The 16,533-nt window shown below is 36.9% G+C and overlaps 2 protein-coding genes across 5 annotated transcripts in view; one reads left to right on the top strand and one right to left on the bottom strand.

The window, feature by feature from the left end:
- The window catches only part of MED12L (mediator complex subunit 12L), a 322,844-nt gene that overhangs the window by 45,674 nt on the left and 260,637 nt on the right, over nt 1–16,533 (bottom strand). For all 3 annotated transcript variants that reach the window (XM_081827792.1, XM_081827784.1, XM_081827786.1), the window contains exons 26-36: nt 15,761–15,960; nt 12,676–12,864; nt 11,802–11,876; nt 11,490–11,680; nt 10,547–10,708; nt 8,361–8,472; nt 5,699–5,788; nt 4,582–4,691; nt 4,251–4,386; nt 3,291–3,452; nt 894–1,256 (exon numbers count right to left, since the gene is read on the bottom strand). In XM_081827792.1, the coding sequence (XP_081683918.1) occupies nt 894–1,256; nt 3,291–3,452; nt 4,251–4,386; nt 4,582–4,691; nt 5,699–5,788; nt 8,361–8,472; nt 10,547–10,708; nt 11,490–11,680; nt 11,802–11,876; nt 12,676–12,864; nt 15,761–15,960 (1,790 nt within the window). The remainder of the gene's footprint in view (nt 1–893; nt 1,257–3,290; nt 3,453–4,250; nt 4,387–4,581; nt 4,692–5,698; nt 5,789–8,360; nt 8,473–10,546; nt 10,709–11,489; nt 11,681–11,801; nt 11,877–12,675; nt 12,865–15,760; nt 15,961–16,533) is intronic.
- Nucleotides 3,473–16,533, top strand: part of P2RY12 (purinergic receptor P2Y12) — a 45,680-nt gene continuing 32,619 nt past the window's right edge. The window contains exon 1 of one of the 2 annotated variants that reach the window (XR_014147591.1): nt 3,473–3,796. The gene's annotated coding sequence lies outside the window, so the exon portion shown is untranslated. The remainder of the gene's footprint in view (nt 3,797–16,533) is intronic. The other variant, XM_081827850.1, reaches the window with a different exon arrangement.

The raw sequence follows: 16,533 nt of genomic DNA, 5'->3' as shown, positions 1-16,533 counted from the left end.
AGAAAAACATTAATCACCAAGCTATCAGCTAGGAAAAGATATGTTTTGGTTCTGACATAGGTAAATAATAATAATAAGACAAGACATCTGACCACTCAATTGTGAATATTTCTTCCATTGTACAAGAATACCCTTGAACTTTATACAAAACTGTTTCGAATTCTCTCTCAAGTATTTTCCAGGTGAATTTAAATGTAAAGATATTCTTGCACATTAATTCTATAAATGCTACAAAATTATTTCCAAATTATCATCTCATAGGTTTCTGTTGTTTTCAAGAAAATGTTGGTATAGGTAGGGAAGGCTAATAGGGAAAAAAGGAATGAAATTTTTTAAAATTGTGTTTGTCTTCTATATAGTCTAAAAGCATGTTAAAGAAGTAAAATATACAGGAAAATAAGATGGAATGGTAAAATATGAAATCTCAGAAACATCCTACTGGATGTATTCGATGGCATGTTAGCTAGGAAATGAGAACAGTTTTTCACGTTAATTTACTACATGTGTCAACTGCTCAAAAGATGATAAATATTTTAGACGTGAAATAATAAAAATATGCAAGAAGATGAGATATAAGGGATCTAAGAAATTCAAGTTTTAAATGTGAGAAATTATGAGGGACTGAAATATTAATTAAAGATTATTCACAAGAGAAGCCTAAAATTAAAGTAATGAACAGAAGAGGAGGAAATATCAGAAGCTATAATCCTGTTGTCTGTGACAAGTCACTGTTCATGTGCCATTCTATTAATTAAGACAGAGCTTTGTTAGGATTACAACTATTACAATAAGGCTTCTAATGCTTTTCCTGTAGCTAGAGACAGACTCTGGGCATGATTAAATCTCCCACCAGGTGTTAATGAGCCAAAGACTTCCTGACTTCTCATACTCACATCAACTCTTGAGCTTGATTTCGTCTTGCGCTTCCTTCCCTTTGTTTTCTTCTCCTCGTCTGTTGTGGTTTTCCCCTGATCTGACAGCTCAGCTGATTTCCTCTCTGGTTCCTGAGAGACGGGAGATGTGGGCTCTTCCTCTTCCTCCTCGGGAGGCAGGGGCAGTGGCTCGAGGTAGTAACTTCGGGGCTTGGGCATGGGGTGTGTGTGATACAACAGCAGGTGATGCTGCTCCTCGTACTTGATCACCTTTCGGTCCACTCGGACAGTCCCGAACCAGGCCCAGGACAGAGGAGCTGGGTTCTTCTGACCCTCAAACAAATCCCACGGGGACACCTTCTGCTTTGTAGAGACCTGAAGACCCTGTGGTTGAGATAATGCTCCATGACCTCACGTTCAGGTCTTTTCCTGACTCAGAGGCCAAGCTTGCTTAGGACATGGATGCAAAGAACATTCTGGCTGGTGGTGAGGCTTAGAGTGCCCTAGCATACAGCAGACAGGTAAATGTGCTGGTTCAGGGTTTCACAGCTAGATCACTGGAGAGCTGCAGCTAGAATTCAGACCTTTAAGTTCAATTCTGCGGTTCTTTAGACCACATGATAATCTGTTCAGGCTGCAACACCAGATGGTCCAGTATATTTTACTGTAAATTGGTATTCTGCAGTTAGGGTTTTTTTGTTTTGTTTTGTTTTTCGGAAAAAACACTTTCTAAAAAGTACTGCAATGTTGATCTTACTTTATTAAATTATAAATTATAACCCTTTCTTTGGATTTCATTTTTTTTTTAACTTTGTTATTTTTGAGATAAAACAAAACTTGAGTCAAGTTATAGTCAACTTCTAATTGGGCTCAAATTAACTTCAATCCAAACATGTATGGGCTTGATTCAGTACAGGAATCTTTCACGTACTTAATAAGGCAGCTTCTGAATATTACCACAGAAGTTAACTTGTACCAACAGGTACAAATAAAGTCTTTTAATTCAAGCTTATCTCTACTGGGTTTAGAAGAGGAAATGTTACTCTGTTTCTGAAAATAAAGGTTTCTTATTTTTAACATTAACTGGTGATGTCTCTTGGTACTTTCCCTGGCATACCAACTTTAAAGTATTTTTCCTCAGAATGACCCCAAAAACAACTACTCAGGCATTCCATAAGATATGAATGCTCCTGTTCTTATCTACACAACTCTTTCATGGATGGATTTATCCAAAATCAAGGCTCATTTACTATGTATAAATTGACTGTTTCCTAATACTGTCTTGAGCTTAGACCTCTTCCTAGGTGCAAACACCATATATCCAAATGGTTTCTAGATGTCTCACCACTAGAGAGCCCAATGACCCTACAAACTCAAACTGCCCATAACACTAGCTTTTTCTGTCTCCACAATCACACTGGTAAAAGTACTCTGAATTAACGTAGCATTGCATTTCTCCTAAGAGCCACATTCTTTCATACCTTTAGGAAAACTCTTCCATTGGCCTGTATCACACACTTCCCTATTTCCCAACTAACTCTTAATCCTTCAAAATAATTCAAGTGTCAATTTTCTGGGGGGCCCTATTCTGACTACCTACTCCATTCTGAGGGTGATGGCTCCTTCTCAGGGTCCCCTAACACTTTGTACCATGACACACAAATCTCACCACACTGTGATTGTCTGTCTACTTCTGCTTAAGGTAAGAGCTCTTTCATCTCTGTAGTTGCTCAATGTTCATTAAACGAATAACCACTCTTCTCGTATTTAAGGGAAGCTTGCTTAATATCCTATATAAAACAAGTGTTCAATGAAATACTGTTCAACAGAGAAGAAAATTAAGTACCATCACCCTAAAAATATTTTTTTACTCAAAATAGCTTACTACACGAAGACTTTATCAATCAAAATTTTCTTATCTAAATGTGCTGTTGTCAACTCTGAAGTAAGATCAGATCTGGTCTTTGCCTTCTTTTATTTTTACAATACATTTTTTAAAAAAACATTTTATTTATCTATTTGAGAGAGTACATGTGCACACATGAGTGGGGGGGGCGGACAGAGGGAGAGGAAGAAGTACACTCCCCGCTGAGCAGAGACAGGGGCTGGGCTTGATCCCACGACCCTCAGGACCCCGGGATCACAATCTGAGCTGAAGGCAGACACTTAACTGACTGAGCCACTCAGATGCCCCTTAACAATACATTTTTACTTAATTTTCCTTCAGCGTGTTTCAGAAATTCACTTAAATTCACATAAAGTTTTAAATGAATTTATCTACGTAATAACGCCAATGACCAAAGCATTTAAATGACAAGACTATGCTTTTAAAAAATTAGAAACTGTAAAATTGAGGTGTCTCATATACCCTATAGGAAGAGGAGAAAATATATACAAGAAACAAACATTTACTCTTGCCTGTTTTTTATCTATAGAGTCGAATCCAGCAATTTTGTTTCCCTTAGTGTCAATCAAGGAACCCATAGGTTCGCAAGTGATGACATCACATGTCTGTTTTGGCAAAGGTAGCAACTGTCGAACTTTGTCAATACTTTCTGATCTCTTGTCTCCTAGCTCTTTCTAAAAAAACAAACAAACAAAACAAAAAGAGATAGAGAAGTGGGACAGAAATTACAACGAAGGCAAAAGTTGGTGAGAAGGAAGTTTCTCTTTGAAACATTTCCTTTTTTATAGCCAGAATGTTCTTTAACCTTGAACATGGTCTATGATGCAGCTTTCAATTAGAGTAGTGAGTATGTTTCATTTCTTCTATTTAAGTAGAAAATAGAACACATACAATGGGACCCTGGTTACACAACAAATATCACAGTGCTGAAATGACAAAAATCCCGTGTAGTATTTGCCAGCAGTAGGCAGAAGCTGCAGCAGAGAACACGTTCTCAAATCCAGGGTCAAACCTCAAGGTAATCGTTGGTTATTTCATTGATAAGGTCGTTAGAAATATTGATCTTTTCTCTTTTCTGCACCATTTGTTTACTGTTTATTTCAAAGATTGCATTATTGGTTAGTCAAATGAATTGGGTTTAGAAATATCAATGCAAATGATTATTTTTTCAATTATAGGTGCCAGTCCAAGCATGGTTCATCCTAAATCCAATGTGGGCATTTTTGTTACACATTTGATAGTAAATTTCCAAAGTTCCTTAAAAAGTTAAATATTTTGTGAATATATTTTTTTTAAGAAATATCTTCAAGCTATATGCTTATAACTTTTGAGTACTAGTAAGCTGAGGTAAAGCAAATAGCAGAATAACCACATAACATCTAACTTAACACAGTAAATTAAGATAAAATGCAGCAAATAACTAATGCATAAACTATCTGAGATCATGATATATAAGCAGGTCACAAACTTACTTTCAGTTTCTTTACTAAATTCATGTATGCACGTTTGTTCTCTTCAGATCCCCCTGGGGATGCATTTGATAGGTCTGAGGCTAAGGTTCCATTGATTAAAACACCCAGCATGTCAAGAACTGTTGTGAATAATTCACTAAGAGGGGGGAAAAAAATAATTATTTTCACCTTAAAGCAAAACCAAGATATTCTTAACTAATAGCATTTTTATTTAAGGCACAGAACTTTTGATGGTAACTAAGAGAATAAGATGTGACACAGTTTGTAGTCAGCATATCAAAACTTCTACCATGCACGTGTGAAGTATACTATGTGTGAAGTAAGAACATACTTGTTAGTGTGCATGTCAACAGTTCCAGAAGTAATGATCTGGAGGAGGAGGAGGGCCCAGTCTGTCGTCCACTGGGTGCTTCTCTGCACAGTGTCAAACATTCCACCCACCTGGCACGAAAAAAAAAAATACAATAAAACTTTATTACAAAGAAAATAACATCCCATCACTTTACGTAGCCAATTTTGATTTGTTAAAAAACAAAACAAAACAAAACAGTAATAAGACTCAAGTTGATAGGTTATCATATCTTCTCTCTTACCTAGCTACCTATTTGTCACTGTTTTTGGTTCCTTCAGCACAGGAATTTGGTCATTCAAAAAAAAAAAGAGGGGGGTGGGGTAGGAGGAGAAGGGGAACCTGAGTGTGGGCACAACATCAATAATGAATTAAATAATAGGAAAATTAACTCTCTTTTGTTCCTAATCTTTCATAATACCCAGTTTTACAATATAACTTTAGTCCAACCAGGTAAGTTGATTATCTACCACTTTGTGTTGTTCAATTACTATTGCATCTAAGCCTATTGTCATAATAACACTTGGAAATATCCAGTAACACAGAAGACTGATGGGCAGCAACTGCCAAGTATCAGGCAAGCCATCCACCAGAGTAGCCTTCATTGAGGTTTGTCCAATAGGAAAAGAAAACTTCAAAGAAATGTGCAATGTGTGAGAAATTTTAAATGTCTGGATAGCCTCCCTGTCGAATTTGTTTTTTTGATCAATATGATGGAAAGTTTGACAAAAGTTCGACTTACGGCACATTTTTATATGGGTCTTTAAGTGAGTATAATCAAAGCTAATTCATCTCAAAGCAATAACCTTCTCAGACCTACTCTTAGCACAAACTGAAAAGGAGGAGAAATTCCCTGGGGCAGGAGGTGCAGAACACCAATGCCCAAAATACCTATGCCCTCTAGAAGTCAGACCAGACAGGAAGGTCAGCAGCAAGGACAGACACGTGAGAGACAGGGAAGTTGTTAGAGCAAAGAGCCAACAGTGGAAGGCCTCACACCTTGGAATGAAGAGTATGACCATCGAAGGAGTGGAACGCTGGAGTCATTTTCACATTTAGATAAGTGTAATGGAGGGAAAACACTAGAAATGCCCCTTACCAAATTTAGGCGAAGTTGCAATGCTTCATGCATCATCTGCCGTGCTTTTATGTCATCTTGGTATCGTTCTTCTCTCCAATTACTTAAAATCTAAATCAGCAAATAAATGGAAGAACCCAAAACTTATTTTCCCTATTAAAATGGATTTTTTCTTAAAGTTATATTGAGCTTCTTACCGACAGTCAAAAATAATTCTTACTTTAACGAATTAATAAACAAAGCAAAATAAAATTTTAGCTTTCCTCCTTCTTCCACGCAGACAGAAATCTGGTTATTTCTTGCTCATTGCCTTTCTAGGTGGAAGAAGAAAATTCTTATCTATTTACAATCCTGGTAATAAGTCTTAGAAAATGCTTTAAAGGAAGATGAAGTTAAAGATTAACAAACAAACAAAAAAGATTATTTTTTAAATATGTTATTTCACTGGTCTTATTAAGATAAATATTGAATAGACAGAATTATATTTTTTATCAGTTCTCTGTTACATTTCTAGGGACCTATGAACCCTAGCAAATGTATTATTTTGATGTTTTATTGAAGGGGGGATTCTTGCTATCTTACACTTCTGTCTTCATTGATAAAGAATGTATATACTATTTTGAAACATATGACAATTTTCACATCAGTCAAGTGGTGTATTGTTCTACAAAGTGATTGCTTTCACTGATTCAGACTAATGTTAGAAAAGCGAAGATTTGCTTAGGAGAAGCAAACCACAAGTGGGCAACACCCTAGAATCAGATGGCAAGGGCCAAGTCCCTCCCCTTACTGCCATGCTCTGAAATATGGTAACTACTGAGAATCATCTTATGAGTTAAAATGAGTCATATGGGGAAGTAACCCTGCCCAACAAATGAACTGTAAGTATATGGCATGATGAGAGGAGAGCATTTCTCCAATCTCATCAATATAGAGTCCTCTCCCAAGTCTGACTTGAGGGTCCAAGACAGTAAACACAAAACTGTATGAGAGCTTTCATTCTAGCAACAGGACAAATAAAAATAAGTCAAATGTAAGAAGTTGCATGAACCAGGTCAAGGGGATACAAAATGACCGTGGTCCTATTTTTGGAAAGTGATCAGGGAGGGCCTCCATGAGGAGGTGACACCTGAGCACAGACCTGATGAAATGAGGGAGCAACCCTGCTATTATCTGAGAGGAAAGCCTTCCACGTAAAGGGAAAAAAAGATGCAAAGGTGCTGCAATGAAAATCTGCTTGCCAAGTTCAAAGGATAGTGGAGCACCTGGGTGGCTTTTAATAGTCAATTTAACTTCTGTCTCTTGATTTCGGCTCAGATCATGATCTCAGGGTCATGGGATGGAGTCCCGCCTTGGGCTCCGTGCTCAGTGAGGAGTCCGCTTCTCTCCCTCTCTCCGTCCCTCTGCCCTTCCCCCCAAGCATGCTTGATTGCTCTCTAAAATAAATAAATTTAAAAAAAAAAAAAGATAGCAATGGGGTCAGTGTGAAGAGTGGAGTGAGCAAGGCATGACTGGTAGGAAACAAGGCAGAAGGGGGAGCCAGTGCCAAATCATGTAGGCCTCTATAAGCCCAGACTTTGAATTTTTATTCTAGATATACTGAGAAACATTGGAGTATTTTGGGCACCAAAGTAACAGGTGATTTACATTTTAGAAGGATCACTTTGGCTGTTGTGCAAAGGATAGATCTCTCATATCTAAAAAGCGGGAGATGACGAGAGGACCAAATGAGTCAAGTATCCTTGTTCACATTCATGTAGTACCATCTGAAAGAAAGACATGATGTCATAGAAACGGAGGGCCACAGGAGGGTTCCATTTGGCTCTGTAAGCGGATAAAACATCCCACATGACCAATCTACCTACTTTGCTCAATTCCACACTTCCCAATTTCTAGTTCCATCACCTGGCTTCCTTTAAGTACACAGAATGCAAATGCCCCAAAGAGTGACCAGGAGAACTGTGGGTGGTGGAAAGCCAAAATTCAAATTCTTTGTACACAAATCAATATACCTTCTGATTTTGAAATTAGTACTTTACACTCAACTGGCATTGGTCTGGCTCTGGCAGGAAAATAAAACTGAGGGACGCGTGGGTGGCTCAGTCGGTTAAGCGTCTGCCTTCGGCTCAGGTCATGATCCCAGGGACCTGGGATCGAGTCCCACATTGGGCTCCTTGCTCAGCCGGGAGCCTGCTTCTCCCTCTGCCTGCCACTCTCTCGCTCTGACAAATAAATAAATAAAATCTTAAAAAAAAAAAAGAAACAAAGAAAATAAAACTGAGTTTCTGAATGAAGAGAGCTCAAGCTGAGACCCTCCAGATAGGTGGGGGTGGAGCTGAAGAAGCTGGAGAGAGGTTCCTCTGTCTTAGCACCACGCCTGCAACACACACTGCTCAAGCACCTCTCCCACAACGTAGGATCAGGAGAGGAGCAGATATGTCAAAGTTGTACGCAATGTACAAAATATTATTTTTATAGGGCACAATGCATAATTACTGTTACAAAACTGTGAATCTTGTGGTGCCTAGAATGCCAGGTAGGAAAATAGGACATGGATGGTGTTTCCTTGCAGCTAATCAAAATATGTTGTCATCTTATTAGTTTAATCTCAGTATTTGAAAGGAAAACAAATTAATGTCATTAGAAAAATACTTGCCTGGCTTAATATTCTCGTGTACTTTACCTGATTAACTTGATTCTGAAGAGATGTTAGGAGGCCTTCCCGTTGTTCATCTTGTCCCTTAAGGCAGGTAAGGACCAGTGAGAGGAAAGGTTGTTGACTCAAAAGAGACATACTACAAAGGAAGTAGTAACAGCAGATCTAGTTAGAAAGGATGGATTACTTCCTGTGCAACATAGATCTCTTGCCCCTGGGTTATTGGCTCTTATTTATTTTACTACTAGAAAAGGAAAGAGAGTAGTAAATAGCCAAAGCCTACTTAAAAAGTTAAATCATAGCTCTATTAAAAAGATTAAAAGCCACTGTGATGATTCTAAATAATTTAATATGCTCTCCTGCCCTTGAAGGCATTCCCAAACTAGCATAAATTCGTATTGCAAGAGCATGTTGGGGGAGTGCAGTGAGAAGAGAATTTCTATTTTGTATCAGTAAGCTGAATTGAAGATGCACATCAGCAGCAATATCACTTTACATGCAGAAGAAAATGAAAAATTTAAAAATTTCTGTCACACAAAACTATTATCTTAGAGTCAAAGAAACAGGCCTATACGACTGTTGTGCTTATATTATTTTTTAGCACATTTCTTAAGACCAAAGAGGGCGGGTATTGAGAGAAATAAGATCAGCACCTAGGTCTGAGGATCCAAAAGCAGTGAGCTTGTTAGTGACCCACCATATCCCATAGCCTCATCGTAAGAGGTGTTAAGGCATTTGAGTTTAAAAAAAAAAAAAATCTGGGCGCCTGGGTGGCTCAGATGGTTAAGCGTCTGCCTTCGGCTCAGGTCATGATCTCAGGGTCCTGGGATCGAGTCCCGCATCAGGCTCCCTGCTCCTTGGGAGCCTGCTTCTCCCTCTGCCTTTCTCTCTCGCTCTGTCTCTCATGAATAAAAAAAAAAAAAAAAAATCTATTTTAAATTGTCATTTTATTAATATTTCTTCAATTATCGGAGAACTAACAAATCATATTGACAAACTAAGTGCTATGTTGGAAAAAAAAATCTTAAAAGGAGATCGAGACCCAAAGATTTCAATGTGCTTCATCCTCTACCAGCAGAGCTGAGAGATATTGACTTGGGAAGAGTCATCTTTAAACTATGCAATACCATCTGTGTCCCCTCCGTGGGAAGAGAGGCAATATACATGCAACATCCATTAGCAAATTAACTTCCAGAATTAAAACTGAGTCATCGGGTTGGATGACTGACCCTCACAAAGGTAACACCCAAAACAACCAGGTAACAAACAAAATACATGTAAAATAGATCTCTACGAAAATGCACTTTAGTTAAAGAGCAGGGTCTCAGGAGCCAGACAACCCGGGTTTAAACTCAAGTCTTACAGTAAACTCCTTAGCTGTGTGTCCTTGTGAAATTAACTTTTCAGTGCCTCCCTTCCTTCATCTTAAGAAAGGTATAATGAGAGTACCCACCACATATGATTGCTGTGATAATTTAAAAGTTCATGTATGTATGTGATGTGTTTTATACAATGGCATTTCATAAGGGCTCAATAAATGGTAGCTACTAAAATATTAATTAGGGGTAAGAATTATACATGTTCAGAGTTTTTTGTTTTTTCTTTTTTAAATGGAAGAGATCTTATTTCCCTTTACTCCTGAGGTGCTAAATTCATATTTTCACATTAGAACATAGCTCTGTTCTTTCTCAGTAACAGAGTCAGTCTGCAAATTTAATTATTTGAAACTATTTCTGGGGCCTAAAATAAATGAAGTAAAGATTAAACTTAGTGGTTTATAAATTTTAGTATTTAGTCTAGAACAAGAGCCCTAAATGTTAAAAATATTACTATCTTAGGGCCCAACAGGACAGAATGATAAATAATTCTATGTATTTTAAACATAAATAATTAAAACAATGAAAAGTAATTAAATGTAGAATATAAATGGATATCCAGATCTGATTCAACAGGTCTGAGGTGAGGCTAAGAAGTTGGTATTTTTAATGGCTCAGCAGTGATTTGGGTACACAAGTAGAATGAACTGGTGTACTAAATATGTTTAACCTGGAACTTTTTAGGATCCGAGCTTTACCTAACAGATTATTTTCATTTCCATTTAAAAACATAATTTCAGTGCACTCTGGGTACACTGACCATGTATGTCTGCAAGATGCTACTTGTTCTCAATCATTCCTTAAGCCCTCACAAAGAGACACACCTTGCAGCCGTACCTTTTCTGTTTTTGTCTGTCTCTTTCCTTTTTTGAAGAGGAGCCCAAGTGCTGTCCCTTCTCCAGCTCCTCTCCAGCAGCTTTTAGTACCCTTCCTTGCACAGAGGTCGGCAGCCTGGCAATTAGGGGGGCCACCAGCCACACACCCCTGCGTTCAGAGGAGCTAAAATCAGAAATAGGTGTTATACCTACGGAGGTGTCCTTTTCCTCTGCTCTCACAGTTATAACAGAAACTCCAGGGAAAAACTTTCATGAATAAGAAACACCAATTATCCTAAAATTTCCCTTTTAACTCTGTACTATCTTTCCTCTTGCCAAATATCAGAGAGTTGAACACACTTTTCCACTCTTGCTATGGAGAGCAATAAAACATGGGGTTCTGATAGAATAAAAAAAAAAAAAACTTTTTAAATCTACTAAGTGTTCTTCTATGATTTTAGTTCTCTGATTAGCAACAGTCCTTTTGTACAACAAGCAACACATTTTACTGTCATGGTTAAGATATGAAATGTTCTGATGATATTTAAGCATATTAATAACCAATTTATAAGGTTGTAAAATTTACTAGTTATACTTTACACCCAAATGATGAGATACAAATCAATCTGCCTATCATGATTAACCTTTGTGCAACACTGCCAATTAATAAAGATGGCAGAAGAAGTGTTTCCTATATAATGAATTCTATAGAACAGAGTAGCCTTAATTAGACAGTAAAGAAATTAATCCCTTCTGCGTGTCATATGTAGTTCCAAGGAGTCTGGATGTGGTAAACACTGAGACATCTTTCATCATCGTGCCCTTTAACATATTATAAAATAATGATAACTGACACAAATAATTTCACATTCCTGCAGCTTTATGAAAAGTAATGCATCATGCAAATAAAAATATACCATTACATGTGAAAAAGTGAACACAGCCCAAACTGCAGAAAAAAATACCTTAGAAATGTCTTTATTCCATTCTGCCTCGTGCTACTTGTATCAGTATTTCCAATCCCATTTGGGTTGAAGAGGCCCATTCCAGAATTAGAAGAATTATTGTTCAAGTCAGCAGACTGCTGGAATACCTCTATTGTTGCCTTTGCAATATTATCCAGTAAGTTGTTCATTTCAGCCACTGAACCAGAGCCCTGGAGTTACACATAAGAAAACTAGCATGCATATGTTTTACTTCATCTTCCAAAATCAACGTGTTCTTCCTGTTCTTAAAATTTTGTATACATAACACATCCTTCCAATATATATACTCACAGGGTCCTTCAAGCACTGTTTGATCATTAACTGAAGTTCTAGCCAGGACTGCCTTAGTGTCCACTGCTCAAGATTCTGGGGAAAATGGAAAGAATTAACACATCAAGGATACTGAGTGTGTCTTAAAATATAATAATTCCTTGCAGTATTCCCTCTCTCAAGAAAGAATAGAATAATCATACAGAATAAAGGAATTTGTAGGGATCAAAAGGCTTCCAGGTCCATTAAATACATTCATTGTAGACACAAATTAAAAAAAAAACAAACATTAAAATAATGCACATCTGGGACCCCTGGGTGGCTCAGTCAGTTAAGCGTCTGCCTTGGGCTCAGGTCATGATCCTGGAGGCCTGGGATCGGGCTCTGCATTGGGCTCCCTGCTCAGTGGGGAGTCTGCTTCTCCCTCTGCCCCTCCCCTTGCCTGTGTGCTCTCTCTCACTCGCTCACTCTAATAAATAAAATCTTTAAAATAAATAAATAAAATAAAGTAAAATAAAATAATGCACATCACTCAGCCAGGCACTGGAAATAAGATAGGGATTCCTTCTCCCAAAATCTATTCATCTAAGCAATCCCATTCCAAAATAATTTCAATACTTTTTGAATAATATATTTAAGACTATCCCTCCAGAAAGCTTATGTCTCATCTAAATACAGTAGACTTAAAATATCAATGTTTATATTATGATTGTATAGCATTTGCAGTATCTGTATTTACCTAGCAATGAAGTACAGCAATTGCACAGAAAAGAAAGTTGGGAGAATAAGCATCAGAATTGAAGTCAAGAATTAGTTAGCACTGAGCAAAAAAAAAGCAAAAAAAAAAAAAGTGTTACATAACAGAAACACAATCTTTAGACTCTTAATCACTCACCTGAAGAATACGCTTAATGTGCTGTCTTTGCAAGTTGTCCCCCTCCGTACATTCTTTAATACCATGAGGATAACAGATAAGCTGTAGTAATTTCTGTGCTTGCATATTTGAAAGCACAGGGTCCAATATAAGCTCTTTGTCTGTGCATAATCTTTCAGGTTCTTTTAAGCAATGTTCTCCTACCCATTCCTTAAAAAAAAAAAAAAACAAAAACAAAAAAATGGCTGTTAGATTGACAGGCAGAGACTTTCTATACATGAATGTAATAGGCACTAAATCATGTTGCACAATGGAATATAAAGCAGACAGAAATCTTCCAATTAAAAAAAAATTACATGAAAAAAAGTAGGGGGGAAAAATTTTGAAAACAAAATTCCTGGTATTTTGACTTCCTAAAAATACAAAGTGGGATCTTGGTTAAAAAACGTACTGCATGGAGCACTGGGTCCTGTACGCAAACAATGAATCATGGAACACTACATCAAAAACTAATGACGTAATGTATGGTGATTAACGTAATAAAAAAAAGTTTGAAAAACAAATATGCAAAAAAAGGAAAGAAAAGAAAGCTAAAGAAACTAAAGAAAATATTGGCGTGTAATGGTAATGATTCTGTATTATTACATGTCTTCATTTTTATGTAACGCATAGTGCATCCACTGAATAGAAAGAAGAGTAAAACATTCAGAAAACTGTCTTCATTTTTTATATTCTAAATGCTATTATTATAAATATTTGTGCATATCTACTTTCTATACAAATATTTTCTTAGAATAATTTCATAAAAGCACAATTTTTGGGTCAAGGAGTATAACAAAATTTAAAACTATTGATACATATAGTCAATTGCCCTCCAGAGAGTTTCTACCAATTTAAACCCCTATCACCTTTTCTTTATCATTGCAAACTCTTATACTATAGAAGAAATCATCAACAGAGTGCAATTTGAACCCAGATCTGTTTCAGAGGTGGCCTAGTTTCTTAACTACACCAGGAGCCCAACGCTGAGTATCTATTAAAGTCACCCAGGGAGCTTGCTAAAATTCCAAAGCCCAGGCCCCATCAAATAAATATCTGATGGTGGGACCCAGACATCAGTAATATTTTTCAGGGATTAAAACTGTTTGACCTTTGGTGCTTCTGGTTGGGAACCAATACACAACTGCCTCTCACTATCTATATGACCATTTCATGAACTTTAACCATAGTTACAATATGCCCTAATAAAAACATGACCCTTTAACATAAGGTCTCCATCAAAATGGAAAATAGTATATATGGTATGCCATGTTTTCTTTTTTTTTTTATAAGAAAAGAGAAATTAGGGGAAAAAAGGAAGATAAATTAAAAAATAATAAAACTGATCACCAAGGGCAGGAAAAAACACAGGACAGAAGAGCCTGATAGAAGAGACAGAGAATACATCTCTTAGTACTCCTTTTTGTGCAGTTGACTTGTAGAAGCATGCTAGTCTAAAGCAGAGCTGATGTGGGGAGGAAGAAAAAGGGAATCTAAACTGAATGCAAACAGAAACAAATGAAATCAATTCTATTTCAAATGAATACCATCCATACTGAAGGAGAAAGTTCAAAAAGATGTTTAACACACAAAAAAACAAATCCTCAACTCCTTTTCATTTTTTCCTAGTGGTATAGGTGTAGCAATTCTGAAAACTATTTCAGGTGTAGTACAGAATTAAGTACATGAGTAAATGATTGATCTTACTGGGAGCCAGGGTTCTTGCTGTGGAAGACAATATTAATATGGAATGGGGGAATGCAAAGAAGAACTAAGTGGAGTTAACAGAAGTGGATGTATCAGTACAAACTCATGAATATACACAGACATTTATGTATATGCATGTATTTTTTCCTACTTCTATCTGCTGAAAGGGCTTAGAGACAAAGAATACCCACTGCCCACAGTAACGAGCACCACAGTGCCCATATCTTGGTTTCTAAATACCATCCTCTACTAACTAGAACCAGAGTTCCTTGGAGGAATGAGTAATTCCAGGTTTGGAACAGGGAAAGCACAAGGTGGGCCAGGAACTAAGAAAGTACTTGGGGCAGCGGGGGCAAGGGATGGAGACATGTCAAAATAATTTAAAAGCCAGGATGAAAAGGTTCCCACTGGACAAATCTGTGACAATTTGAACATGAAAATAACTAAGGATAGTATTTTATAATCCATATGAATAACAAATAAATAAGAATAAGGGAAAAAATTAATAAGGGTAGGCTCTCTTTAGAGTACAATGCAAATCACTAACTATAGAGGAGTTGGGGGGAAAAGCAATCACCATTTTTGTAACCCTCATATAAAGACGAGTTTGGACAAGAATCAAAATGAATGCTATATGGGTGGTGGAGTTTGGTGAAGAGCAAGATATCTGTGTTGTCTCAAAATGTCTCCCAATGACTGTTTACTGATTGCAAGGGGAAAAAATGGTAACTACACAGCAGCGAGATCTTGAAACCATACAATGGAGACACCTTGATCAAAACTATCTGAGGTGCAGATGCACATCATGTGCCTTCAGGTGTGACTACCCTAGAACACAACATTACTTCTGTAGCATCTTGGCCAAGATTGCATCATCTGAAGCTAATCTATGGGAAATTTCAGACAAAACCAACATTATGGGACAACTGACAAAATTGAATATGGCCTGCAGGTGAGAAAAAATTACTGTACCAAGGCTAAATTTCTTGTTTTTTGGTAACTGCATTTGGTTATATTAATAAGTAAACACTAAAGTATTAAAAAGTAAAGATTCATAATGTATGCCATCCACTCTCAAAAGCTTCAGCAAAAAATTAAAAAGTATATGCATCCACATTCACACACAAATAGAATCATAAAGCAATGTGGCAAAATGTAAACAACTGGTGAATCTACATAAAGGGCATATACACTAGAGTTCTTTATTATTATTGCAACTTTTCAACAAATTCAAATTTATTTCCAAATAAAGTTAGCAGGAAGAAAAGGACCCCCAATGTGCAAGTTTCCTACAACAGTGAGCATTTCTCTCAGAACAATTATACAGTGAAATTAAAGGCAAATTAAATCTGAAAAATACCTGTTGACAGATAGTCCTCAGTACATATCTAGCATATTCTCTTAAATTGGCAGTTTCTATGGAAATGCTTTTCCCACAGGATTTTGAATTTTGTGAGGCAGTCCAGATATCATCGGCATTCCCATCACGCCGTAAACCCCTCATGGTGAAGTCATCATTCTTTAAAGAGCTGACATTGTTATTGCCAATTTTGGCATCTCCTAAATAATAGAACCACAAAAGCAAAATCACAGAAGTTCAAAATATTGCCAAATCCTTGAGAAGTAAATGAAGCAAGTCTTCAGGGACTTAAAATACGTGAATGGCATCATTATGGCATAGATTGTTGTTCAGCAAGAGAGAGAACAGATCAAGAGAATAATTGCAAGAACCCAGAGAAGTTTCACTGGACATGGAAAAAGAAGCATATTCAAGACTTATTCCTTATTTCGTTTACAGAATTAAGTATGTGTTCACTGAACTTGGAAAGGCCATTATGAATCATACTTAATAATCAGAGAACATTGATTTCACCAATATTTCAAACACAAATGTATTCAATATTCAAATTCATTTCACTTATAGACAAGGAAAAAATGGGTTACTCACCCTTCTAGATGTCCCTTTTCCATTTCTTCTCTTACAATGACTTATTTTCTATCCATAGGTCAAGAGAAAAGTTTTGCCTTAGCCCACCTTACTATCAACTTCTTGACAAGAGAGATTTATTTCCCTGGGAATGGAAAAGGGCAATGCATACTAAGGAAGCCCTAAAACATAGGGCACTCATTGAA

The sequence above is a fragment of the Leptonychotes weddellii genome, chromosome 1 (genome assembly GCF_054177405.1).
Source record: "Leptonychotes weddellii isolate Sample4059 chromosome 1, ASM5417740v2, whole genome shotgun sequence".
Lineage (NCBI taxonomy): Eukaryota > Metazoa > Chordata > Mammalia > Carnivora > Phocidae > Leptonychotes > Leptonychotes weddellii.
This window is presented reverse-complemented; position numbering and strand designations above follow the sequence as displayed.